Genomic DNA, 27,223 nt, shown 5'->3' on the forward strand with positions numbered 1-27,223 from the left:
TACTGAAAAATGGCATGTTATACATATTTATTATCAAATTTACATTTCACTATGAAACAACAGTAAGTGCAAAAAGCAGATGAAAAAATACCATGAAATTCCCAGACCATTCAAACATTGTAATTCCCTCGTGTAACAGCTAAATGAGGCTCAAACACAATCTTCTGCTTCCCTTTCTGCTGCTGTTAACTTTGATCACAGGTACTTTGAGCATGCAGGCATCACTGAGTTTATCAAATCCTGTGGAACTAGAAAGCTTTAAATTTGTGTTTGGTTTAAGCCAATCTAAATGAAGGTATTTACATGACACCAAGATACCAAATAACAGGAATTTATTTCTGTCTCTTGTAACTTTCACAAGCATAGGTAAGTCCTTTCTTTCTAGCATTTGTTTTTGTCTCGAACCACAAGATAACAGAACCTTTCTGAAATCCAGTTCTCTGTTCTTTCTAGTTCTACCTCCCACTCAACCAAATCACACTTGTGCAGGATCAAAAGATCTTGTGCACATTCTCAACTACCTTATGCATGCAAGTTTGTCTCCTCTCTTCTGGGAGGCAACAGAAGCCAAATCAATTCCTAGAATGATGGCAACTTTCAATATGTTCTCAGAAACACGTATGTTATTCAAAAAAAGTTTATCTTCAAGGTTTTCGCACAAAACAGTAAACTTGGAAGTACCAATTTTCCCTGTTGCTGCAAGATAGGTATAGATATACAACATGTGTGTGACCATCCAAAGGTATAAACACATGACAGAATTTCAACACTGCACCACAGCATCAACCAACTGGATAAATGCATAAACACAGCGGTATACAGCCTTCCATTTTCTTCTTGTCTTGTGTAAAGTACCTGATGGTACATCATCCTACAGAAAACAAACAAACCAACCAACCTCTCACCATATCCACAGTATTGTTTGAACTGAACCAGTTTAAATCGTTGGCCTATGGAATATGGAAGCATCACAAAGAGAAACATGCATTCAGTTAATGTGCTTTTAGATTAATTTTAACTGAAACCTGGTCTGCCAAAGGAATTCTGATTTAGCCGATTTGCCACTTCTGCTGACAACACACAGAATGATCCAATGGCTACAGTTATCTAATGAAGCTGGTTAGAAAAAGTGTTAAACAGTGTTACAAAAACATACTTCAAAAATGTATCCGTAACTTACATGTATTCCTATAATAAACATACATAAAATGGACCTAATTTTGACACACTATGCACTTCTCTGTTGAGACCAAACTGTCTAATTTTTTGTGAACTCATTCCTGTTGTTTCCCCAGAAGTTACAAATACACTGCAGACACACCCATCTTAGTTCACTGGAGAGCAAAGTTGCCTCCCTCCATGCCTTTCACTCTTACCTTATACAGCTACGCAGGACGCCATGGCACAGCTAAGTACATATAAACATAAATATTTACATGAAGAAATTAAATATTTTTCATTTAAAAAACAAAATTAACCCGTATATGGTATTTTAAATAAAATTCACCTTTTACGTAAGATTTTGCTTAGAGAGCAAAAGGCAACTCCAGGAGTTCCTGAATATTTCTGTGCGCTGCTGACGGGCAAGTTTCTGCTAAGAATCCCTGTGCAAGTTTGAAGTGGTTACCCCTTTTCCTTTTACAAAAAAAAGACTGTTGTATCAAAGAGTCATCACAAGATCTATAGAACTATAAAAGCTGAAAGGCCACATTACAAATTTCCTATAAACCAGGTTAAGAAGCTTTCTTTTACTGCCCTACTCCACTCAACCCTGCAGCAACAAGAGTGCTGATTATGGTGGATGTGCCTTACAGCAAATGCAAATCAGCGTGATTATACTGATGCTTCACACCATGCACCCAGACAGGTATCAGTTATGTCCCACAAACACTAACAGGCAAGGTAAACTTTGACTGTTTTATCTAACTGTATGGAAACCAAACTTTATGACAATTTTCAAATGTATGGAAACTAAATTTTAGAAGAATTTTTAAGTGTTGATAGGTACAGTGAAAAATTACATAAAGATTATCAGGTCACTAGTGAAAACCCATTCCTCAGGAATTCTGGGAAAACTTTCTTCTTTAAGTTACACTACAAATCTACTGTAGATTATTCAGTTATGACTGGAACCTTGGATAGGAAGGAATCAAAAAAGCAGCATGGGCAGTAATATTTTGATTATTACCCCTCACAAATCAGATTTCTAAAATGGACTTCTCTTTTGAGACAGAAAGTCTGCCTCGGCTTTGTTCAGACTCAGGTTCAGAACCACTCTCCTTCATCAAAACACAGGATTTCAATGTAGACAAAATTGATTGATGTTCATTACAATGCTACGAAGAACACTAGCTTTCATATTCCTGTTTCTAAATGTAGACTGGTAAATTTTGCTCTTCATGGAATCTTTTAAACAGAATCCTCCCTAAACTCAGAAACAACTAACTGAAAGGCATGAAGTTTACTGCAGAACTCTCAAATATACATAATGTCTACCTATCAAGAGAAGAGTCAGGTTACCAAATTTCTGATACTTGTCCTGAAGTAAGTACTATCTGCTTACATCAAATAAAAAGAAACCCTAAATCAAGCACCTAGGTATTATTTCCTTTTAAAACGCTGTAATGTGCCTGAGATTTTGTGTGTGTGTGTGTGTGCGCGCGCGCGCAAAAAATACTCTCATTTAAAAAGATGCACAGCACACTTTGGAAAGATTTCTTAGCTTGAAGTTTTCACCCTAATACATACTTTCCTGCTTCTTAATTCTTACTCATTACACCTTCCTTTGTGTACTTCAGAAAGTCTGGAAATAAATTAACTTCTGTTAATACCTCACTAGCACAATTGCACTCTTTCAAAATATAAATCCTGACCACCAGTTTCTGTGTTCATGAACAGAAGTATTGTTTTCTTACATAGAGCTAAAGGTTCTCTCCACTGCCTCTCAAAGTGAAGATGAGTTTAAAGCATAGTTTCTGAAATGGAAAATAAATGAATTTAAAAAATAAAATCCAAGTTTTGTTTGCTACAGAGAGAAACTTGGACCAATAATGTTGGTCAGACTGACTGTTATTTTAATATTATAAGTAAACGATACAGCCTGACTTCTAACAACTAGTAAAATACTATGGTCATATGGTGGAAAAAAATAGAACAGCACCTGCAAGACAGTTTTACACATGTCGTTTAAAAGGTTAAACTACTGAGAATGTCTATCATGTTCTTTTAGTTTTGCTTAAGTTAAGACAGATGCTGAAAGGGGTCTCAAAACTAAGCTTTGGTTTCTTCTTTCTTATCTTCCACAAAAGCCTTCTTCATCTAACCCAAGCAATGTTCTTTTTCTCCTTGATCCCAATGCTTCTCTCCCCCACATCTTTAACATGCACATGCCTTCTCCAACTCTTCTGTAGCACATCTAGCCATGCCTGTACTGGATGTTTATCCCTCATGTATTATTTACTATGCTAGAAGTCAATAATTTTTCAGACCAGTCAGTCTTCCTTTAGGATATCCATTTTTGATGACTGTGTGCAAACTGGAGCTCCCAAAGCTCCAATCATGGCTGGAAGACTCTGGTTTCTTCTCAGTCCTGCCATTAAGTTGCTACCTGCATTTAGAAACACAGTCGATTCCTGCCTCTGCAGGCTAACCTCCGGCCCCTGATTCTTGCTGTAGTGCTGTGTCTCAGGGGGCTTGATCACCCTGGCAATACCCAGCCTCTTCAGTCTGTCCACTAGGTTCATCTTGAGCTGGCCTACATCTGGAGTGTTACGGGAGGGCTTTAGGCCATACATTTCTTGCAAGAATGTCTCCGCTGGTCGAGAAGCCAGGAAATTTTCTGAGTGATACACTCGGGGCTCAAACAGCGGAGGGGAAGGACAAGGTGAATGCAAGGGAGAATTTGGTGGAGTAGAAGGAATGGGGAGAGTTCGAGTGGGCTGTAGCAAAGGCAGTTTTTCTAATACTGGGCTATCGTAAACCTTGGCAGAGATGCCCCGTTCTTGCAAAAGTTTAGCCAGACTGCTTGTGCTGCTGAAAGTAGTGGTGGAGTCTCTTCTGTTGGTGAGAAATTCGCCAATACTAAGCCTGTAAGAAATGGATGAAGAGTTCGCTATTGGGTTTCCAATACTGCTGCCAGTACTTCCAAGTGAAAATGGGGCACCCACAGAGCTGAAATAAAATAAAAATTAAACAGAGAAAATGTACACATTAGACATCTTTACATCTTCTCTGCATTTGCCTTTTATTATACAGAAAGCTCAAGAAAAAATGAACTATTGCTATTAGCTGTGACAGTTTCAGCTTTAGTAAATTCAGAATTCTGCAAAATGTTTAGAAGTTATACTAGGCTGACAGAGAGGTTTTACTGTAAGTACCAATGAACTTACCTTCTATCATTTATATCATTTATACCATATTAGATAGAATATCAACATAGATGTCCAGTAATAACTTAGTTTAAAAGCTTATGATAGATTCAGGGGAAAAAACTATCACAGAATTATTTTGGTTATGTAATAGGTATATTATACAAGGCATTTGTATATTTTTCATACTTGTATATATTTAAGAGTACAAATTTACTTCCTTTAACTTACACTAACGTGTTTTAAGTCTCACTCTAGAGAATTTCAAGTTTCCTCTTTGCAACTACAACTATTTGTATGAGTAACATCCTGTGTGTTGCCTAGCTGCCTTGGTATTTTTTAAAACCGGTCGATATATCAGAAGCCAGAAAGCAACTGACTGTTTATTCCTATGGAGCAACATGTAGGATGTCAGCAGTCACCATACCTGGGAGTAACTTGAGTGACATCAGATGGGTGAAGGATCCTACAGGTAGTGAAGGTAAACGTGGAATTTGTGGAAGACAGACACTTCCCTGGATTTGAGGCTGCAATTTACGTCCATTGGGGGTAAAAATACAGACAAAAAAGAACTAATCAAAGCAAAGTTTATAATTACTTAAATAAATAAATAAAATAAATCAACAGTGGTAAAGAGCAAAGACAGCACTGTTGCAAGGCCAAATACTTTCCATTGAGAAAAAGACTGCAAAATAAAAAGAAGAAAAAACACTAATCATGCTTCTTACCAGTGACTGGTACTGCTGCTGAAGTAACAGGTGGCAGGAAAATCCCTGCCACTGGCTTTGCCACTGTACTTTTCTTTTCCTCCGGGAAGGACTTTTGCACTTGAAATGTTATACCTCCTTCACTTTCTTCCTCATCATCCTCCTCCAAGTCAGAGATGTGGTACACAGTATCATCAGAGAGAGGGGTAAAACCTTTCGTAACAACACCTGGTCTTGGGTCAAGAATGGTGCCTAGGTTGGGGCGAGCAAGCTGCTGCCAGTGAAAAAGGGTCTGAGATCCTGGTGTGAACAAAGAGAAGAGTCTCAGAGAGCCACTACCTACTATTGTATTGAGTTACAAAAATTCATAATCAAAACAAATCCAGGCAAGTGGTGCCGACACCATGATGCATGACACGCTTGGATGGCAATGCCATGAAAAAGCCTAACACTTAGCGCCAAATAAGAAAGCCAAATAGAAAGTGATACCGATGAGCTGGCTGGCACATAGCCTGCCAAATACTACTATTTCCTCTTACTGCATATCATACCTAGCTATACATACACTGACAGTGATTTAGCTGGCAAATTAACGTAAAATCTTTTTCTGCTGATGAGAGAAGGAAGATCACTCTCTTACCTTCAATGGGTTTGACAATTTGCAATTTTTCTGGTAGGAGGGCACGCAGATTACTAGAGCTGGCAGAGAGATCAGTGAATTCTGAGTTTGTACCCAGGGAAAAACAGCTTTCTGTTGGTGTACTACAGCCACTAGTCCCTTTCTTCTGCTCAGCCAGCAAATGCATTTTTCGCTCCCATTCCTCCTCAAAGAACTGCTTCTCACTCAGGTAGTTCTGACGACGAAGGGAGAGCCTGTGCAGAGCTGTGACTAAGTCATTGTCTCCAGGGGTTCCTGGCTGGCCAGGATTATGAGTGCCTCTGTGAGAAACATCAAATAACAACAGATATTAAGGCCATTAAATTAACTACTTCTCTCCTACACAGCAGAGATCCAGTCTGGATTTAGTTTTGCATCAGTTTAGAAAGAAGATAGCAGGCTGTGTTTCCTACTTTAAATTATTCTCAGAGCTGCTCCTCTGGGTCATCTGCGTGTGGCTCTCCAACTGGTATACACCAGACTGGAAGGGCTTTGCTGTCATAACTACACTTGACCGATTAGATCCAGGAATCGGCAATGGGGCAGGAAAGGAAGAGGAACGTCCACGAGTGACATTAGCAACCTTGACAGTGTCAAATACTCGTTTCTGTTGACACCTGCAGAAAAGATAAGCAAGCAAATGTAGTTTCAGAAGCATTTTGAAAAAGCTCTCAACAACAGACTTCAAAGTCAGCAGAGACCTGACTAAAAAGATTTAAGCCCAGAAAACCAGGATTGCCTAAGACACTTGTGTTCCATTAAATATCAGAACTACCACTTACTTCAACCCGAAAAACCTGAACCTCTATTGATAACCACTTGAGAACATTCAGGACCATATATTTTGTTTATTTAATTTATATATGCTTTCAGAAGTATATATTTAATTTGTTACTTTTTGCTCAAAAGTAAAAGATCTAGGAACAGGACTTTCAGGGCTTTGGAAACTGTTTTCAGTCTTTCAGCTATAATTTCATTTCCCTGAGAATTTTTCTGTAAGCATTAAAGGGGATAAAACTAGCGCTGTCCATCAGAGAACTTGCATTTAAAAAATCTCATCAATTAAAGAATGAAATAACATCCTTATAGCAAATTCCCAACTTACTCACAGAATCAAGTAAGAATAGTAGGTTCCAAAGTTGCAAAGATTACCAAATACTACAAAGCTTTTTTATTAAGTTATATAGAAATGAGGGAACATTCACATTTATAGACTTCCAGAAATCAGTTTCACCTTACTTAATACAAGCATATGAAAAAATCTTGAAATAGCACATAGAGATCTGAAAACATACTTTTGCTTGAAGAGAACAGATTCATCACCCTGACTCAATTCCTTCCGCATTGTCCCTTCAATTTCTGCTGCAAGGGAATCCTAGAGGAAAAACAGAAACCAGAAGAGTTACTAAATTAGATTCAAGTCTTTTTTCTAAACAATTTTAGCAGAAAATATCTCTAAAAAAATTACTCAAAAAATCTCCACATTTCCCCAGCATCAATATATTTCAGACAAACCCTTTGGTCTCTGAAGGAATGGATGAGGGGCAATTTTCCACCATAACTACACCTACATATAACTAGTATGGGTTCAGTTTTCATTAGCAACATCTGCTTTTTCTTGGCACACAATGTTGATTCCTGAAGTTAAGCTATAATTGTAAAAGCACTTCTTACAAGGCCAAATGAGCATGAAGGATTCTGCATACACAGAACCAACCAAAACCTGACAAATTCCCAGCACAGCCCAGAAATACAGTACAGAGAGTAATCAGAATATATCTGACACTAATAATAATAATAATAAAAATAAAATAAATGCCTTTAACCCTTTTCCGTTGTTTTAGTCACCTCTGGCAATTAGGCTAAAGTCATGCATTTCTGATGATGCTTATAATTTAATCTCACAAGATAAGGACATAAAATTACATCATAAACTACATACAGGGAAAAAAACCCCAAAACTCTCTGAACTCTTGAAAAGACACTTTGTTTCTTAAAGAAACACTGTCAAGTTATACAATTCATATTGACATTGAACAATATACTAGCACAACTGAGCACTAACTGTAGAACATGCCAATTGACTTATTTAACAGAAAAGGCATATAAAAAGGAAAAATAATTTTAGTATCACAATATGTCAAGTGCATGGTTAGTTTCCCAATACATTAAATTCTCAAAACTGTACACATTAAAGAACTGAAAACCCATTAAATCAGCTCCTTTGCCTACTACAAAATAGTTACTGCTGCAGCTCTTGTACTGGCTGTTTTACTCGTATAATTGTATGCTGCCACAGGCCATATGTGTCAGTAGGTGTATGCCAAGCTAGTGGTATTTATTACCACTGGAAATGCTCCACATGACTGGCGGTGGCAGAGACAAGCAATAGAGCTGGCTCTGCTGCGCAACAACTTCACTTCTTCTTGTGATTCGTGCAACATCCCTAGACACTCCGCATTCCGATCTTGCAACTCATGTAGCTGAAAGAGAAAAAGAGGCCACCATGTGATACCAGTAAGCTTTAAAGATAAGACAGAATGAAACTGAATTCACTCCTACAGAAACCTGTATCAACTGATTCAACACAAATATTTTTCCAGCTGCATGACACATGCCAGCACCTGGAATGGGCAATAGTTAGCATGGCACCCACACCGTTTTTAATGGTGAAGCACAAAGTCCAAATTAAGACTTGAAAGTGGAAAATGTATAATAAAATCCAAAGGAAAATACATCAAAAAACTCTGCAAGTACAGTAACTGCTGATGCAAAAGAAGAAGGGAAAAAAAAAAAAAAAAAAAAAAGAGAACTTCCTTAACATCTGATGAACTACAGTATTGTTGATATAATCAGTAATATTCACACTAAAACACTCTGTCTCGTAACTACTAAGAATAGTAAGACCTCTCTCCCTGGAACACCTTTCTTGCCTTTCATACTCCTGTGAACTACAAAAACATTTGTGTAGACTTTGATAAAAATAATTATTCTTTCTGTCCAATCATATGACCCCTACCATAAGGAAAAATCAAAAGTGCTATATAATTAAAAAGCAATAGTTCCCATTCTCTATTAGTTTTCTTTCTCTTACATTCTATTCCAAACAGCTATCTAAAAATGTATATATACACACACACATACATATACGGGAGCCTTAAGTACCTCTGCTGTCAGTTGTCTCTGAGCATCTTTGGAAGCTTGTAAGTGAAGTTTCAGCTCCTCCTTTTCAATCACGTGCTGAAAGCACAAAAAGGTGCTCATCATTTTTTCAGCCGATTTCCCTGAGAGAGTTGATCCTCTGCCATACTTTCCCGAAACAGCCAATCTCTTGCAGTGTAACTCCCTGGTTTGCAAGTCAATTTTTATCTGCTGTAAGCACTGGCATGCACACACGCGCACACACATGCGCACGTACACTCTTCATTCCCTTACTTCTTTGAGTTTATGTTGAAGATCAACAATCTGAGACAAGAGGGATGAGATCTCTTCCTGGTAGCGAACCAGCTCCTCACTCTTCTCTGACAACTCCTCTGTTATTCTGGAAATTTGAGCATTTGTTTGCCCTACAAAACATAAAAGGAACTTAGCAGAGAGCTTTTCCCCAACACACAGCAAAAAAGCAAACCAAATCAAACACAAAACCCAGAAAAGATCAGTGAAAGTCAACAACAATCTTCAAAATTACCAATACTGTTAGGAAATCAATTAGTAGTTCATAGAAGTAGGTGTCTCAGAACATTCATAATGAAAACATAAATGGTGGTACGGAGGAGGAGAGAGAGAGTGAACTTCAAACACAGGTGTAACATATTAAGAGCTAAGTGCGCAGAACCTGAAATACGTAACACAAGTATGTGAAATGATCACAATAAAATCCAAGGCAAGCTGCTATAAACAATTTCAAATGACCAAGGCCAGTTTGGGAATACGCTGAAGAAGTCAGGCTCTGAATTGATCTTGTTATTAACTACCATTCTCTGTAAGCAAAGGCATTTTGTCAGACCTTGTCAAGCATACACCTGTTTAGCTCTTGATTCTGGTCACTATCGATTCCCCAAAGAACCACTGCATACAATTCCCAGTTTCTTCTTTTCTTTAAGCAAGCACTTCAAGTGTGGTGACAAGGCAGCTCAAAAATCTGAAATATTTTTATGCAGTTAGTCCTGCTTGTATACTTGCCCTGAAAGCAGAGCAGAGTCGTAAAATCTGATCAATCTTGCATAAAGGTCACACTACAAATTTAGTGGTTATTGTACCTCAACAGATGTTCTGCAGAACAAGGTCCTGCCCATGGCATGGGCCTGTGGACACTTAAGCTCACAGACAGATACCTTCTTCCTGAAGACACACATTTTAAAGCTGTAGACTAGATATCCTTTGGGTGAAGATTCTTTCTGTGAGTCTGAATTACCTAGCATGCCTGTGTATGCTATCGGATTGAACAAAACAGAACTCACAGACATTCTCATTGAAGGAAGATAGGAGAGCTTATATGGCATAACTTCTATTTGCAAAGGATGTATATTTTCTCAGAGGGAACAGAGTAAATTAACAACTAAGTATCAATTCAGAGTATTTTTATGGTCATCTGGAACAAGAAAAATCAAGCAGCAACCCAGTCTTCTCTATGGTGGTTGTATAGAAAAAAATACCTTAAAATACAAGCTTAAGGCTATTATGCACAAAGGAAGCAGCAGACATCAAATGACTACAGATAAAAAATTTGTACCACCAGGTTACACAATTACCACACACACAAAATAACAGGATTGTTCCTTACTGTTTCAGAATACTTAACATGAATTTGCATAAGAGTAGCTGCAACTTTTTGCAAATAAGCCGTCCCCAAAGAAAATACTGTTCTAGACAAAACACTTGCCAATTTATAAATTCTTTGTTTCCTAATATATATATTAAAAATAAAGTCTTCATAGATACATAGTAATCTAGAATGGGCATTTAAGAGTCTATGCACTGATGTATTTCAGTGTTAAGCATGCTGAAAACTCTGTACAAGAAGTATATTTTGTTGATTTTTTGGTGTCTGTAGGCTTCAGTTTAGGTGGTTTATAAACATTAGATTTTGTGTTCATTTTCCCTCTCTAAACACAGTACACGTGCCTGAAGTTGAATGCCAGAGTGAAACCTGATCAAATACAGAAGCAATTTTGCGCTTGGGTAAAGAGCAAGACTTGAATAATTGGCATAAATTACTGAAGCTTATTTTTTGATTCAGGGGTAACTAAAAAGGTATAGGCACCAGGTATTTCAAATACCATTTTGCCATTGCAAGATACAGCCTGAATACTCACGGAGCTCTTTGACACAGTCATTGACCAGCTGCTGTTCCTTCTCTTCATATGTAATGGTTTCTGTCTTCAGGTGGCAAGCCTTCAAGAAAATTATTGGTATTCCAATTTCAGTTTATCTATACATCTACTAATGCCACAATTTTTTATTTCCGAAATTCTTGCAACTGAAGCATCCCCTCTATCCATCTTTACAATTTCTATGCATCTGGCCATTCTTCCTAACCGTTTTTTCACCACCACCTCTTTCCCTGAATTTTAGAGGTCTTTTGAGTGAAAGACACATGAACAAAACCTGATCTCTCACCTCTAATAAAAAACTGTTGCAAAAATATGTAATTGTTAGGTAAAGTAGACCAACACAGTAACCAGAAGTAAGCAACTGCATTTTCTTCAAAACTTCTTAAGGAAAAGAAATCTTGAAAATTGAATTACGTCAGCCAAATCTTTGGTGGCACTGAAAAGCTCTCAGTAGAACAGCTTTCCGCCATACTCCCCAACTAGCCTATTTAGACTGTAAATTTTCTGGGCCAGACATAGAGTACAACAGGTCTAACCAACATTGAGCATACCAGATTCCTACTTCTGTTTCAACTGTGAGGATGACAATATTAAACTTTGCACAGTTAGGTCTATATTCAGGACTGTTTGCCATTAAGTGACTGACTCACCTTAAGACTTAGTAAATGGGTTTAAAGATTATCCAAGCAAGTAGAAGTACAGCTACACAAGTGCAGGCAAACACATTTCTTTACATAATGCTGTCACATGAAAATAAAAATTGAAAAAGAAAATACAGGCTCACTACAATTGCCTGAATACAGGCATGTTTTATACACAAGAGAGACCAATTAAAATACAGAGACTAAGCGTGTCTTTAAAAGAATTTGATTAGAAGCTTATTAGCCCTCACTATTTAATATAGACTGACAAAAATGTAATGGCAAAACAATGTAATCCCCAGAATACTATTGTTAATTGCAGTCAGACTTGTATCAAAACAGGTCACACTACTTGGATCCACCAGGCCCTCAAGCTTCTTTTGCTGGGTGCTTACCTATGTTCCCACATTCTTTCACATACCATAGTGAAACTGAGGAAGGACTACCAGAGGACTCTGGAGATAACGAAGAGTAGTGGAGGAAACAGAAGGATGTGGGAGGTAGAGGGAAAGTGTTTGGGTATGATTTGTATACAGTGATACAAAATAGCTATATGCTTCAAGAGAAACCCAGATGCTGGATTTTTCAACCATCCTGATTTATTTCATATCCAGCATATGTGGTATATAACTGTAAGTCGGATATACCTTTGATCGGAGGGCAAGGTTCTCCTCCTCCAGCTCTCTGAGTTTATCTTGCAAGACATCCAGCTGCAGCAGATCGTGTGATACATTGAAAGGCTCATTGAAACGAAGAGGTGTGGAACAGCTGGAATCTGTTTCACTCTCCTCAGAAGCAATTGAAACAATACGAAGCAGGTCATCCTTCTTCGACAGTTCATGCTGCAGCTGGTTAACCTATGACAAAAGAAGATCATCAGTTCATGAAATGTATTTTAGCTATACAATATTACAATGTATTATTTATGTAGCCTCTTGGAACATCACTGTTCCAGTCTAAAATGAGATTAAAAAATAGCTCGCAGGTCACGATTCATTTATTTACATTTGCACAGAAGATTCAACCTCTACTGATTTTATAGGAAGTTCACAACAATCATAATTTTAACACTGTGACGGAGACTGAAAATTCAAGATAATGTGAGAATGGACAACAGAACCTACTTCTTTAATTGTTTACTTCAAAATAATTTTCCAGCTGCTTTGATACATGTTTACATTTTATTATGAACATTTTTCTGAATTGTAACTTCCTGGAGAAAAGGACTGACATGTAAATGAAATCTATTTACATGTATAGACTTGTACCCCCCCAATTGTTGTGGTTTAACCCTGCCTGGCAACCAAGCACCATGCAGCCGCTTGCTCACTCCCCTTCACCCAGAGGGATGGGGAAGAGAATCAGAAAGGAATGTAAAACTCAAGGGTTGAGATAAGAACAATTTAATAGGTAAAGCAAAAGCTGTGCATGCAAGCAAAGCAAAGCAAGGAATTATTCACTGCTTCCCATAGGCAGGCAGGTGTTCGGCCATCCCCAGGACAGCAGGGCCCCATCACGTAACAGTTACTCAGGAAGACAGATGCCATAATGCCAAATGTCCAACCCTTCCTTCTTCTTCCACCAGTTTATATACTCAGCATGATGTCATATGGTATGGAATACCTCCTTGGCTAGCTTGGGTCACCTGTCCTGGCTGTGTCCCCTCCCAATTTCCCGTGCCCCTTCAGCCCTCTGGCTGGCAGGGCCCAAGGAACTGAAAAGTCCTTGATTTAGTGTAAGCATCACCCAGCAACAACTAAAAACATCAGTGTGCTATCAACATTGTTCTCACATCAGAGCCAAAACACAGCACTGTACTAGCTACTAGGAAAACTAACTAACACAGCTGAAACCAGGACACCAATGTATATATAATATGAACTGTAGGACAAATAAAAAACAGGAGAACAGACAGATCTCATCTAGATAAATTCTATTTTGCGCATTTTAATTTGTATATGAATACATAAATTTCTGCTGTCCTACAGCTAATTATTTTTTTTATTACCAGCATACTGTTTTATACAGGCAGCTGAATCCATTTCACTGTAACTTAGACTACATCTGTTGATGACAGGGTTAAAAAAATTCAGGAAAATTTAATTCTTTTTTAAGAAAGAAAGAAAAAGATTAGATCAAGAATCTGTGCTTAAAGGAATAGATGGGGTGAAGATCTTCAGCAGAATTCAGTTTTCATTAAATTTTATTTATTTATTCTAAGTGTAAACACCCCATTAAACATTTTCTTGCAGTTTTCTCACCTGTGAGTCATTATATAGCAGATCATGTCAGATACCAACTACTTATTCTGACTTAGATTATTAGATTCTTAGTTTAATGGCAGGGTATCAGACTGATGGTCAAAACAAACACTTTAAAATGCAATGCTGTTGTACATATATCATAGTAATACCTAGCATTCTCATAATTTCTCAGTAATTACAATATGCAGTCTTCGTAGTCCATTCTCAGAGTAAGAAAGCTGATTGAACAATGACAATTAGGAGAATGATGTCTAATTATACTTCAGTTTGAGAGCAGCAATCACCTGCTTTCACAATGAAATAATGTATTTCTATTAATCCTCTTACCATCATCATAAAAAAAATTAAAGAAAGAAAGAAAAAAAAAAAGAAAGAAAGGAAGAAAGGGGGGTGGGCGAAATCACTCACTCGATCCAGAGTTTGTCCTAACTGTTCTTCTAGTGCTTCATTCTGTTCTGTCAACAGATGGTTTCGCTTAAGGAGGGCTTGTCCAATTCGGGCTGCCAGTTCCAGGTCCCGATCTTTCTGCTCACAAAATGAGAACAAATGTCTACTTTTGATCAGATAAGGTTTAAATTCAGAGTAGTACTAGATTTTCCTAGTTACTGTTTAATGCAACACTGCTTTGACATCCCCCTTCACTCTCAGATGGATCAACATAGTGAGATCAATGATTACTGCTTCATCATCTGGATCCAGAACACATCCGTACACGTGTTTCTTGATATAGTACATTCTCTTCCAGAGCATTTGCGGTAACAGGGGGACGGGAAAGCATCAAACCTGGGGACAGTTTTGCGTTTTGTGCTGAGTACTGGAGAAGTTATATGGGCTCTGTTGAACCCTACAAGCAGTCACATATACTTAGGCCTGTGGTCTCTGAGGTGACACTTTCCCCAGAACAGACTGCTCAACATGGATAGTTTTGAGACGGTAGAACCAAAGGAGCAACAGGAAAGCAAAAGAAAGCAGTTTTTCTCTCACACTCCCTGGTTCCATGGGCACCCATAGTTTTGCTAAATTTTGTGTCTCAGACAGTGCAACCAAATGGGCACTCCTGATAAGCAGCTCCTGAAGATAACTGAACCAAAATTTCCAGCAGCTGAATAAAGCCCTTCCTCAAATACATGCCCTCAAATGCAGTAACATAGCATTGCAGACATGAGCATACCTCAGCTAACAGATGTTTGACCATGTCAGCATCACTGTAGGTTTTCTGCTCCACATTATCTGTGCCAAGAACTGAAAAGAGAAAAACATACTTACTGAAGTAGCTTAAGTACCACAAGACTGCTGGGAAGGGAGAGAGGTAAAACTCAAGAGAATGTTTTTATATACAAATACAATACTTAGTTTATAAAACTGGTGGAGGCTATGAAAACACATCTTAACTTCAGAAATATAATAGAAACAATACTCATTTGGTAGACTGATACAATGAGGTACTGAACATTCACAGCTTTCAGCAATATGAGCTAAAACTTGAGCTGCTCACATATCCTTCAAATTTAGAAAAAGGAGGAAAATCTCTTTTTTAATACAGCCACGCTATTAAATTATCCAGCCTGCTGGGAAGAGAGGGAAGAATATACTGGAGCATATCCAAATACAGCTGAACAAAAACGCAGACTTTACCCTTGAAACAAAATTCCCATTAGTGTGACAGCTATACACAGGAAGTATGGAGACCCCAGAGACTAGTGACGAAAACGTGTTTATTAAGTGCTTGATCATCTTGGAAACAGTTAAAAAGAAATAGGATAACATATGTCTGCAATTTAGATGTAGCAGTAAATCTTATCTTACTGACTGAGTGATTTTGACCTTTGAAGAGTTTGTAAAAAACTGAAGACAAGCAGGATTTGAAAGACAGGACTGAGTCAAGAAAAAACAAAGCATGAAGAATTTGCAACAACTCTGAACAAAACACAGTGCTAAAGCACAAAGCACTGGTCTGCTCTACTTCTTGTCCTAAGAAACAGAAGATGCTAGTAAAAAAGAAATCTTAATTACCTTGTGCAAATTTGTGAGATCCAGCCAAAGAGGAGGAAGGAAGTTCAATAAGAGCTCGAGTTATAGAAAATGAAAGACACAGGGAAAAAGGAACAAAAAGAAGAAAGAATTAAAATGTAAGAAAACAGGTGATTTTTTACATGCACCTACCACCACCAGAAGAAAAAAAATGAATGTGTAAACATACTTTTTACACTATTAAAACTTCCTTAGAAATTTTAAAGAATCACTTAAATATGATTCCCTTCAAGAGCAGAATTACACATCTCACTTGCAGGTAATGGATATTTGTGCTTGTCCAAGTTCAACAGACATTTGCTATATTTGCTTTATGGAATTAGAATCATGAAAGTAAAGAAGGCAGCAATATAAATTTAAGAAATATAGAAGAATCTGCTTCAACTGAAGGTCAAAGTTAACCTGTTTTGAAACCAATTCCATCATCACTGCACTGCAAAATGAGATTACTATGGATTTGGTCTAAATCTATTTCTGAAGATTTCCTTGGCACTTCTAACTTGTTTAAATCATATTTATACTCTGAATACATAGCGGTATTGGGTTTTTTCTTTGTTCTTGTTGAGGACTGCACAATTAGTTACAAGATAGTGAAGTGCCAAGCTCAAGTGCACACTAACTTTATTTACATATGTTATATAAGCTATGAATGACCTTTACATACATAATGTCCGTATTTAACCTTTTAAAACATAACATTAAGGCTACACTAGAAAAAAAGTTGCATTTTAGTATAGAAAGAAACTTTCTTGCAGTCTTGAAGGACAGGAGAACAGAAAGAACAATATAGAAGAAAAAAAGTTTACTGAACTGTTTCTCTAAGGGCTTAACAGAAAATCTAAAAAATCAAATGTTTTTATCAGGTAGATCAGCAGACATAAAAACCCAACACATGCTCTTCAAGTATTTAGAAGCTTTGAAGTTATAGCAGTGCCATTTACTAATTGTATTTCTAAGCAGGGCAAAAATAGGAATTCTTCACAAAATTTAAAGTACTCATCTATCAGTAGCATAACACACATTTGGGAGGTCAATTTTACTGCACCACTTGGTTGCCAAGAGAGGACAGCAAACTCATCAGGCTTACTAATATTTGGAAAATACGCACATATATACATTTCAGCCATTATAGTCAGAACATTATAACCAGCTCTCCTGTGGTAACTGTTCCCAACAGGCGATTTCAAGTAAAAAGTTTCTATACAGTGGCAAGTCACCTCAATAAAGATTTACACTAATTACATACAAGGTTACTCATGTAGGTAGGTTCCTAAAAATCGAACCCAAATAAATTTACTCTGACAAATGAAATCACAGGACAGCTTTGAAATTCACTCTATACAACTTTTGTTATTTTCTTACAGTACAGAATCAAAATTATACACAGGTTGTCATAATTGTCTCTTGTGAACATGCACATGGGCAATCTCTCCTCACTCACCTTGCCAAGTGAAAGCTGCAAGCAACTCTTCATTTTGGTTAATATTCTTGTTAGGTTGTGCCATGTCTCTTTAGTCACACATACAAAGTAGTTCTAAAGACAAATGCCTTGTAATTCAGGGCTTCTTACACTACCACAGTTGAAGCAGAAAACATTCTTCCACCTCACTGAAAACACTGCCAGTGGGAACTCAACTGGTCATTGGATAAACCTTCTAATAGAACTATAGAATCACAGAATTGTTTAGGTTGGAAAAGACCCTTAAGATCAAGTCCAACCTAGCACTGCCAAGTCCACCACTAAACCATGTCCCTAAGAGCCACATAGGCAAATAACAGGCAGCAGCAGCCATAAAAAGAGGAGGAGCTCAAGTGCAATAACTGTTGTTAATTTTTATTTTTTTATCTTGGATGTCAACTGGAAATTCACTCAGACCACGAGTTTAGTGTTCTCTTTAGGAGAAAGTTATAAAAGTGTTTTCATACATATATAGTAAGGAGAAGATCTACACACAAAAAACCAAGTTACACTTCAAGAGTGTGGCTGTCACAATTATTCCCAATTCAAGTCAACAGAAAAAGAGGCACAAATTTCACCTAACAAGCTATTCAGCAATGATTATAACTAGATTTTGATTTATATCAGTTTTTGTCTGGGACCTTCCCCATATATCCCTCTAAGTTACTAGGCGCGAAAAAACTAATATGACGACTACCACATTAAATCTCTTTGGACAATTTCTAGGAGAAACATAAGCTATATTTATCTTGAGTTTATATGACTCAGCAGTTATGACTGTGCTCTTAAATGACAGAGTTAGTTCTGTATGTTATGCCTAGGTTATCTTTTAACTTAATGTCAGTCATTGTTACAGCTCATTTTTGAGAGCTGTCAAGAAAACATCTATGGTAACTGTTCAAAAAACTCTCACAAGCAGTTTAATATTTTCACAGGACATTTTCTATAGTTAAAAAGAACTTCTCACTGGGTGAAAGTGGAAGACACTACTTTCTGTAGCACCTTGACAGCCAGGTAACACATGACTGCCTTTATCAAAACACTGATAAAACCCCTCCCCCCTCTCACTGCAGTTTGGAATTATAGGCTCACACTGACTGAGGGTCCTTCTCTTAGTGCTTCATCACACTGGAACTGCAGGCGTTTACCAGAGAGCTTCACCAGAGCCACATTTGATGTAAAGTTCCTTCCAGCACTCTATATAGTTGAAACTGAGGAGGATGGACACACCCCACTGACTACACAACTGCTGCCAGTGAACTACAAAAGTGTCCACTCAATTAAAAATCATTTATGCTTGCAATATTACTATCAGAAACAGACTGAGCAATAAACATTAAGTGGCTTTCCAAATACTTTCCACAGTTAAAGAGTTCCAAGTCTGCAAGCTGAACTGATAACAAGATTGCTTTAAAGTGTCAAGTGCTGCATTCTCATGAGGTATTATTTTACTTTTACTTATTCATTTGCTATACATCCTGGATGGACGCTTAAAGCACAACAACAAAAAAGCCCGTTCAGAGGTGGCATTACAAAAAAAGAAGTAATCATTACAGATTATCTATAAATACCAAGGCTGTATGTAAATACCAAGTTCACTCTCACAAGTATTCTATTCCAATAGTTCAAATAGATGGAGGAAACAGAACTTCCCTGTTCCTCTGAAGTGATTACAATGCATTCTCCTCTTTTCACATGAAAACACTTGAAACTACAGGCAAGTTAGGGTTCAGTTCCTTTGGCAGCCTTCTAATAATTTGATTTTTAACATATTAAATGTTTCTTCATGTGATCAGAAGCTGTTTTCTTCCTTATGATCTGCTGGGTTTAAGGATAAGTTACTCTGTATTTTCAAAACTGGAAGGCAGTGATAAACACTGTTCTAGTACCCACCTGGCTGGCATTCACCCCATTTCTACCTTCAGAAGAAACCATGTTGCATTTCAAAAGCAACATTGCCACAAAAGGTTAGGACAGCGTCATTAATCTCCTGAAAACGGAGTTGCCACATGCTCGGTACCTCTCATATTACATCTAATCTAGCACAATCCTAGTTTCCTGTCTCTTTTCCACTATCACATGTTCCCGTTCTTATTTCTATGTGAAATCTAATGAACAGGCCGCCATAGGACATGCTAGATCAGCCCTTAGAATTGCAGTGCTGAACTACAAGCACTTCCCCTGAACTCATCTTTTTCTTCCGCCTGTCCAAAGTTTTCCAAATGTGAATGCTTTATAATATTAATTTTATATTTAAGGTTTTCTCTTCAATAGTTGGAAAAAAATATATATCCCAGACCCAGATATACTCACTCATGTAACGGAAGGGCTCCTCATCACGAACTGGAGAAGTGATTTTGGGAAGATGGCCATGGCAGGCAGCAGACTGAATCCAATCTTGATTTTCATACAGATACAAAGAGTCCACTCGTAACTTGTAATCTGGCAACTGTTCTTCTAGCATGCTCACCAGCTCCACCTCAGGAAGGTCCTCGCTGGAGCAGACATCTGAAAGTGAGTAAATGCCACTAATAGTCCATAACTATTATACACAACATATTTAATCTTGCAGCAGTAATATACATTCTATATACTAAAAATAATTTAGAAACCTTCAGTAGATTTGAAAAGAATTATTCTGTACTGGACAAATTACCAGAATACTTATTGAACCAGTATTTGATTTACACTGTAATATTTGTAAGTTCCTGATCCCCAGCTGACTCCACAACTGGTCTAGACAGCTGGTCTAGTCATGACTCCCTCTGACTTCTTCAATATGATATATGTAATGAGTTTCAGTTTTTAATTTTCCTCTTCATTGAGCTAAATCACAGACCTGCATTTTACCAGCTATTGATTTTGTAAGGTTTCATTGGCTTTAGCATAGTTACATTTCTCTTTTCTGAAGGAAATTGACATTTTTCTTGTACTTCTGTTTATTGTTTTGTCCATTAATGAATGTAGATGTAAATAACGTTAAACCACAAAAATCAACTGAACACTGCTTGAAATCAGGGAACAAATAGAAATTCCATTATCATCCATAGGAAAACACACTAAGAAACACAATACTCAAAATCCTGGAAAGGAAGTTGAGCTCTTCCTGTGTCATGCTCTGCCTTAATCTCTTTCACAACTATTGCAAAAAAAAAGGAAACATTAACTCTAGGTTGCTAGAATACTGCATATCAAAGGTATATGGCAATTATCTTTCCTACATTTGTAAAGAAGACTATCTTCAGTATCTTTCAGTGGAAAAAAATGCCAATGTTGATTACTGACATTGAGAATTTTACAAATGACATTTTACACTGGAAGATGATTTTACAAGCTACTTAAGAGGACTCACCATTTGTGGTCATCTGCAGTACCAGCTAAGCAATACAAACAACGTGGAACTTAACGTTGTCTTCAGGTTGGTGTTCTATAACATGTTTGATACATTCAGGATTTGTAACGGCAAATCTTCAACTTACCAGAGACGCTCTCCAAGCCCCTGTGATCAAAATTCATGAGTCCTTTCTTCTCAGTTCACTTCTTTGGAAATAGCATTCTGTAGTCAGATTGTGCAGTCCCTTTATTGCTTTGGCTTTGGTTTAGAGACAGAGTAAGGGAGAGCCATCAAGCCACCAAGATACTAACAAATCTGCCATCAACTCACTTCTGCAGACCGGTTCATACTCCAGATCTGTTGCCATCTTAGGACATGATTATCTCATCTGGGCTACTACCGATCAGTAGAAGCATCTATAGGACATTTCATGCTTCACAGGCTTCTCAGCTCAGCCATCATCTAGAAATAAAAGAAAGAGAATGCCAAAGCTGTCACAGTGACAGATGTCAATCTTTCAAATGAGACCTGTAAATTAACATGACTTCATCACTTTCAGTCTGAATTTTCTCCCTGTACTACCATTTATCTAAAAAATCTAAACATTTTAACCCCCAGTTTACAAATTGCATGTAAACTGTAGCATTAAAAAAATGTATTTTCCCTGCAGACATAACTTTTCACTTTCAGCATCAGCTTTGTCAATTACCTATTTGTCTATACCATTCCTCTTCTTCCATATAACATTTAGTGTATGACAGGTTCATTCACTGAAATGAGGCATTTTCCTTTTACCCTACAGGACAGTAGCTCCAACTACACAGAAGTTTTCTTCAGGGTACTACATTTATCTAAAGCAATGCGTACTAAAGGCAGGATTTCAGAACTGTCATATTAAGCATTTTGATTGTTAAAAAAAAAAAATTATAGGACTGTTTGCTTGAATTTCTTCCCCTTTAGAAGTCTGTTAATTAAAAACTGGATCTATCAGACATTTACTTCGTGGACCACGACAAAATTTGTGTTTCCTTTTCAGTAGGGACTCATTTAAACCAGAAATGAAACTACCATGACTAATGGAGATAACCTATCAGAACAGTTTAATAAAGCAAAAATTCTGCCATTCCCTTGCCAAGACTGATCAAGTGTCTTCCATGCAAAATACAAGAGTAGCCCTAGATGACAGAAAAATATGAAATCAAAGAGAACAAAAGTCTCATTTTCCCTCCTCCTATACTCAGTAAACACAAAAATCTCTTGAAATCTTAATTAATTTCAAATTTGCTCTTCAAAGTTTCCCTAAGATCTCCCATCCCCAAGCACAACACTCACAAGTTTGTCTCTCTGTCTGTAGCAACCTCTCATTTGACAAGACCAGAAAGGACAGTGCAGGAGCTTTCTGAAGAAAGCCTAGAGCTTGCCAAGTTCATCTGCTTGTAGACTTTGGCAGGAGATCAAAAAAGAATTTCCTTCAATTAAGGTCAGCTCACACTTGTAAGCAATATCTTCTTACACTGTCATTTATTTATTTAAATATGTACTTTATTTACCAGTTTTAAATCTTATTCATATCAGACACTTATTGAAAACAGTAAGACTGAGATTTCAGAAACATTTGCTATCTGAATGTATAGCTGTTTCCAACAGTAGTTTGTGATCTTTTTCAAGAGGCTGTTTTTTAAATGGATTGCTGAAAAGCACTAACTAGACACACTCACACCCTCTAAAACAATTGAATACAGCAGAAGACGATACTTAAGAATGCTGTAGATCCACAGAGCAAGGTGATTTTACTTTGTAATAAAAAGAGTCACTGTAGAGCAAGACAAAATTCTGCCGCACAGGACTGTTTCTTCACAGTTCTGATTGAATCTTTTTCCTTTGAGTTTTAACACTGCAAAAATGAATGCTACTTCCTCTCAAAACGGGACTTAATCTCTCTTCTAAGTAGTGCAAAGCAGAAACACTATTTGTTGCAGTTCAATCTCAGTTCAGCCAAGGGGGGGCGGGGGGGGGCAGTGTGGTGGTGGAAAAAAAAATCATTTGGCTCAAAGTTTTCTAGAGCATCAGGCCAACATCAAGCTACTGAATTAAAAGAGCAATCTCATTTGTAAAACCTTTGAGAAGTTTGCTAGATAAACAAACACCATAAAAGTTAATGCTCACATTTCCGATGCTTCTTATAGCTTTAGTTTAGTGTGTCATGAGGCAACTTCTCTGGAAATTCACCCAGCTAATGCACTGTGCAGTACCACCCTGAAAGTGACTCCATGACCCTTTTACTCTGCAGGTATAAAACTATTTCCTAAGTTCAGATTCCTTCTCCAAGTTACAACTGTAATTAAATACACTCAGATGAAGCCCATAAAATTTACAATATGGCTTTAAAATATACAACCATGCTACAAAAATATCCGAAACAGAAGCCAGAAAACTTTCTCAGGTATAATTTTTAATCTTTACTTATAAAGATTATTTCCACTGTCAATTTACTATATTAATTCCGCAGAGATGTACTTCTTACCCATTTTGTCCCCCTACTCCCTCATATGCCAATTTCCCATTGATGTTTGAGTCTTTTACAAATAGGTTAACTGAACATGGAAGAACCAAGGAGAATTCGAATACTGGAGAATGGCCTATATGTAGAAGTGGTGCTCTCAGGAGGCTTTCTTCAAGGAAGGCTCAAGAGAAATGGAAATATCAGACGAGGTTTTACATACATACCAACCTACCTCAATCTGTTTATTTCTGTGCTCTCTAATTAAATTTTACTCCATGATGCGTGTTTCACATTGCAACTATCCTGTGGCTTGAAACAGTAGGCTAAAATCAGGAGTACCTATAGCACACTTAAGAAAAAGACCCCTTGTAGAGGTGAGAACTAGTCCTAAGCCTTTTACATCTGCCCCACAGAACCCAAGTTGCTCTGAGGTTTCCTAGAGCATCTGTGCATGGAAAATGGAAAAGAAACTCAAAAAGAAAGGCAATGCTGGAGCCCATTCACGCCAAGAAGTATTTTAAAAGCATGGAGGGCTATCATTTATGACCCAGGCAACAGTCTTATTGTTCACCATTGTTATAACAAAATCTGATGAAACTCCCAATGAAAACTGTACAAAAATTAAAGCATAACAACAACAACAAAAAAACCCACAAACCAAAACCAAAACAAAACCACCAAGGGCTGGAAAAACATTTTAAAAGCATTATGAGAAATACACATGAATTGCCTACTAAGTGGTAGGATATCATAGTGTACAGGTTAAAAAAAAGAAAAACTAAACAATAGGAACCACATATTCCATTAAACCACAGATATTTCAACATAGCATTTAATCTTGGTAGTAAAGAGACAAAAATGTGGTCTCCTGACCACATGACAGGAGATTTCATTAATTTTTCCTTCAATGAGTCAGAAGATCTCAGCCAAGATTAACTTGCAAAAGCAATATTAAGTAAAGACTCAGAGAAGTTGAAATAGCTATAAAATATTAAAAATTATAGTCTTATCTTTGTGACTACCACTTTGAACAACTCAAGACAGACACAGAATGACAGTTGTGCCATCTTCTTTCAGAATGTAATTCTGAAGACCTTCAACCACTAGAGAACTCCAAGTCATATTCAAATTATCAGAAAGGTGAGGTAAGTTGCTTTTACAACTGGAAACTGTAGACAAGCAAATGTATGTGCTTGTTTCTTTATGTACAAAAAGTTAAAAATATAGCCAAATTTTTTTGGTCAAAATAGCATCTATTTTGACAACATCCAAACTCAAACATAAATATCCTGCTGTTCCCATTTGCTGAGAGCAGTTGACTCCTCACAAGCACTTGGAAAGACTAAACTAGATCTGCTCCTCTGTACAATTACAGGATGCAAGGCATCAAGCCACAATTAACACAAACAAAATTTCAACAACAAAGAAGATTCTAACTCGATTAAGGGAGAAGGCAACATCCATTTTCCAAAAGGAAGCAAACCGAATGAGTCAATTATTCTGGGATACTGAATTCTACTGCTATGTAAATATGCAATTAAAAAACCAAACCAAACCAAACAAAATGGTATCAAGTCATTAACACAGTACTTTTTTCATTACTAAAACAGGAATGGTGTCAAGCCAGCTAGTAACAATAAACAATTTTTGCATTTCAAGGTTAATGAAACAGTTCTATTCTTATAGCAAACACGACCATGTTGCATTGCTGCCAAAACATTCCTGGGACTAGTGCTCAGAGGCAGAAGCCAAATCCTTCAACACTATATAGGATGAGATGAAGGACAAAGGACTATATACTGAAAAACTAAACTATCGGAACATGAGCTTTGTCAAAATTAACTCTTGCTGTGTGCCTAACCTGTTGTTTTCAGCCATTACTATCCCTACAGAAACCTATTTAGTGCTTGTGTTTCTCTCATGTAAGCGGGAAAAAAAAATTAAAAACTATGCCAGCACAATCCTAATAACGAGCGTAATAATCATAAGCAAACTTGCAACAGACCTTCAACCATAAATAGTGTGGTATAAGAAAGGAACTCTAAGTAAACAAAACAAAACCCCATACACATCTCCTGGATACTTTACTTCTTGCAGGTTTACTTTTATTCAAAAGAAAAGTCTACCTGCAAGAAATAATGTATACACATAGCAATGTTATGATCCCAGGGGAGCCTGGGAGAAAAAATCTCTTTTTTCAGAGAAAAAAAGAATCATCATGCATTAAGTATTTGTTGGTTAGAGACTACAAAAATGTGGTATATGTTTTTCAGGCAAGTGCTGTGCTCATATTTCATTATAAAGGTCATTAGCGGCTTCTTTTAAAATTGAAGCTTGTTCTCAATAAACTTGAAATGAACTTAAGTAACATTTAAAGTTCACTGAAATCACCAATGCTTTCAAAGTTGATGCATAGCTGCATTCACCGAAGGAAGTGGTTTAGGTTACTTAATAACCCAGCCAGTGCTCAGCATTTCAACAGTTACAATTCTGTATTCATTGAAATAAACCAGACTGATCCATATGACTCAGTCACCAGAGTATCACTAGCAAACTAACTAGATAAAAGGATCTGTTATCTCTTTTGTAAACTTGCCTGTGAAAATGCTGGGTTTGTCTTCTTAGAAAACCAATCAGTGGATCACGTTTATCCTTCCTGAGAGACAGTGCTCCTGCTACACAATATTCATTGCAGCGAACCCATTATTAGAGGCAAACCACCACCAGAAAAGTCTGTAATTTTCCAACACCCTACTCTTTAAGCCCCATTTTCAGACACTCCTAAGAGAAATTTGACAAATCAATATAGTTCTAATCAAATCAAAATCTAATCAAATCAAACAAATAGTTCTAATAGGTGACACCATCACTAGAGAATTGACAAATGTCAGGTACTGGAAATTAATTCCTTTTTTTCAATTTAGCTTCAGCGTTAGAAGTGTAATTAAAAAGAAGTCTACCTGGTTTTACTCAGAAATACATCTTTTGAAAGATAATGAGTATCTGAAAGCATGCCTAAAAATGACCATGCCTTGTAATGGTGTGTGAAAAGTTATTTACTAGTATTTGCATCAGACTCTCGCAATCAGTCAACAACTCTGAAACATAACCATAAAAAATGAGCATGCATGCAACAGCCTACAGCTGAAGACTGCATTTAAGAAATAAAAGTGCAAGGATGCAACTCCACACAGCACTTTTTCCCTAGGATGGCTGACAGAATAAGACATTTACTGACAGAGACCTTATTACAATTTGATCAGCCGATCAGGACGTAACGATGTGATTAAAAAGTCGATAGAAGCCAAACCCTCCTTGCACCCACATCCGTACGTCAGGACCAGGGCTAAAACATCACCATCGAGCTTCGCCGCCCAAGAGCGGTGACACGGACCTCCCGGCGAGCCCGGACGCAGCACGGAGCCCTCGGGCGGGCTGAAGGTCACAGCAGCCCCCCGCCCGTCACTGCAGCCTCAGCACGCGCATTGCGCGCCCGAAGGTTACTGTAACTCCGGCCCAGCGCCCTGCCTCAAGCTCCGCCGCCGCCCGCCCCACATCAGCGGCCAGGCACGGCGGGGGCCCGCGGAGCCGGGGGGGGCCGCGCCTCGGCGGGAAGCGGCCCCGAAGGCGTTACGGCGGGGCAGAGGAAGGAGCTCGCTAAGCCGCCCCTGAGGCGACAGAGCCACCCCGAATCAGCACCGAACGCCTCTTACCCGCCCCGCGCTCCCCCCAGCGCGTCTCTTCTCCGCCGCTGCCACCCGAGGCCGACGGGCCCGCGTGTCATAAACCGGCGACTGAGGAGGGACCCCGGCGGCTTCCGCCCGGCTCCCGCCGCAGAACTACAGCCCCCGGCTGGCGGCGCGGCCGCCAGGGCCAGCCCCACAATGCGCCGGGCCGCCTGCTGCGGGCGGCCCCGCCAGCCGCCG

General features: G+C 38.0%; 1 protein-coding gene across 2 annotated transcripts; it reads right to left on the bottom strand.

Annotated features, from left to right (window-relative positions):
* On the bottom strand, positions 1-27,136 carry TRAK2 (trafficking kinesin protein 2). 2 transcript variants are annotated; one of them, XM_056347934.1, is made up of 17 exons: positions 27,011-27,136; positions 20,940-21,256; positions 19,774-19,968; positions 15,984-16,037; positions 15,142-15,212; positions 14,379-14,495; positions 12,354-12,563; positions 11,048-11,126; positions 9,168-9,298; positions 8,898-8,972; positions 8,078-8,215; positions 7,028-7,107; positions 6,146-6,349; positions 5,715-6,013; positions 5,096-5,374; positions 4,795-4,894; positions 1-4,170 (listed from the first exon to the last, which is right to left on the bottom strand). In XM_056347934.1, exons 2-17 carry the CDS (start codon positions 20,974-20,976, stop codon positions 3,492-3,494), a joined length of 2,748 nt encoding a protein of 915 aa, XP_056203909.1. In that variant the 5' UTR covers positions 20,977-21,256; positions 27,011-27,136; the 3' UTR covers positions 1-3,491. The 2 variants fall into 2 exon arrangements, with proteins under 2 accessions (XP_056203909.1, XP_056203911.1); XM_056347936.1 differs by lacking the exon at positions 15,984-16,037.
* Positions 27,137-27,223: the final 87 nt, after the last annotated feature.

This window comes from Falco biarmicus, chromosome 8, assembly GCF_023638135.1.
Source record: "Falco biarmicus isolate bFalBia1 chromosome 8, bFalBia1.pri, whole genome shotgun sequence".
Taxonomy (NCBI): domain Eukaryota; kingdom Metazoa; phylum Chordata; class Aves; order Falconiformes; family Falconidae; genus Falco; species Falco biarmicus.

Bases quoted from the DNA above. Each gene is read 5' to 3' on its own strand.
- TRAK2 (XM_056347934.1), bottom strand. From the start codon at position 20,976: ATGAATTTTGATCACAGGGGCTTGGAGAGCGTCTCTG. The intron at 7,108-8,077 runs GTAATAAATACC...TTTTTCCTCTAG, and splicing joins CATGTGGAGCATTTCCAGTG to GATTCCCTTGCAGCAGAAAT. The intron at 6,014-6,145 runs GTAGGAAACACA...TGTTTCTCACAG, and splicing joins AGCTCTGAGAATAATTTAAA to AGGCACTCATAATCCTGGCC.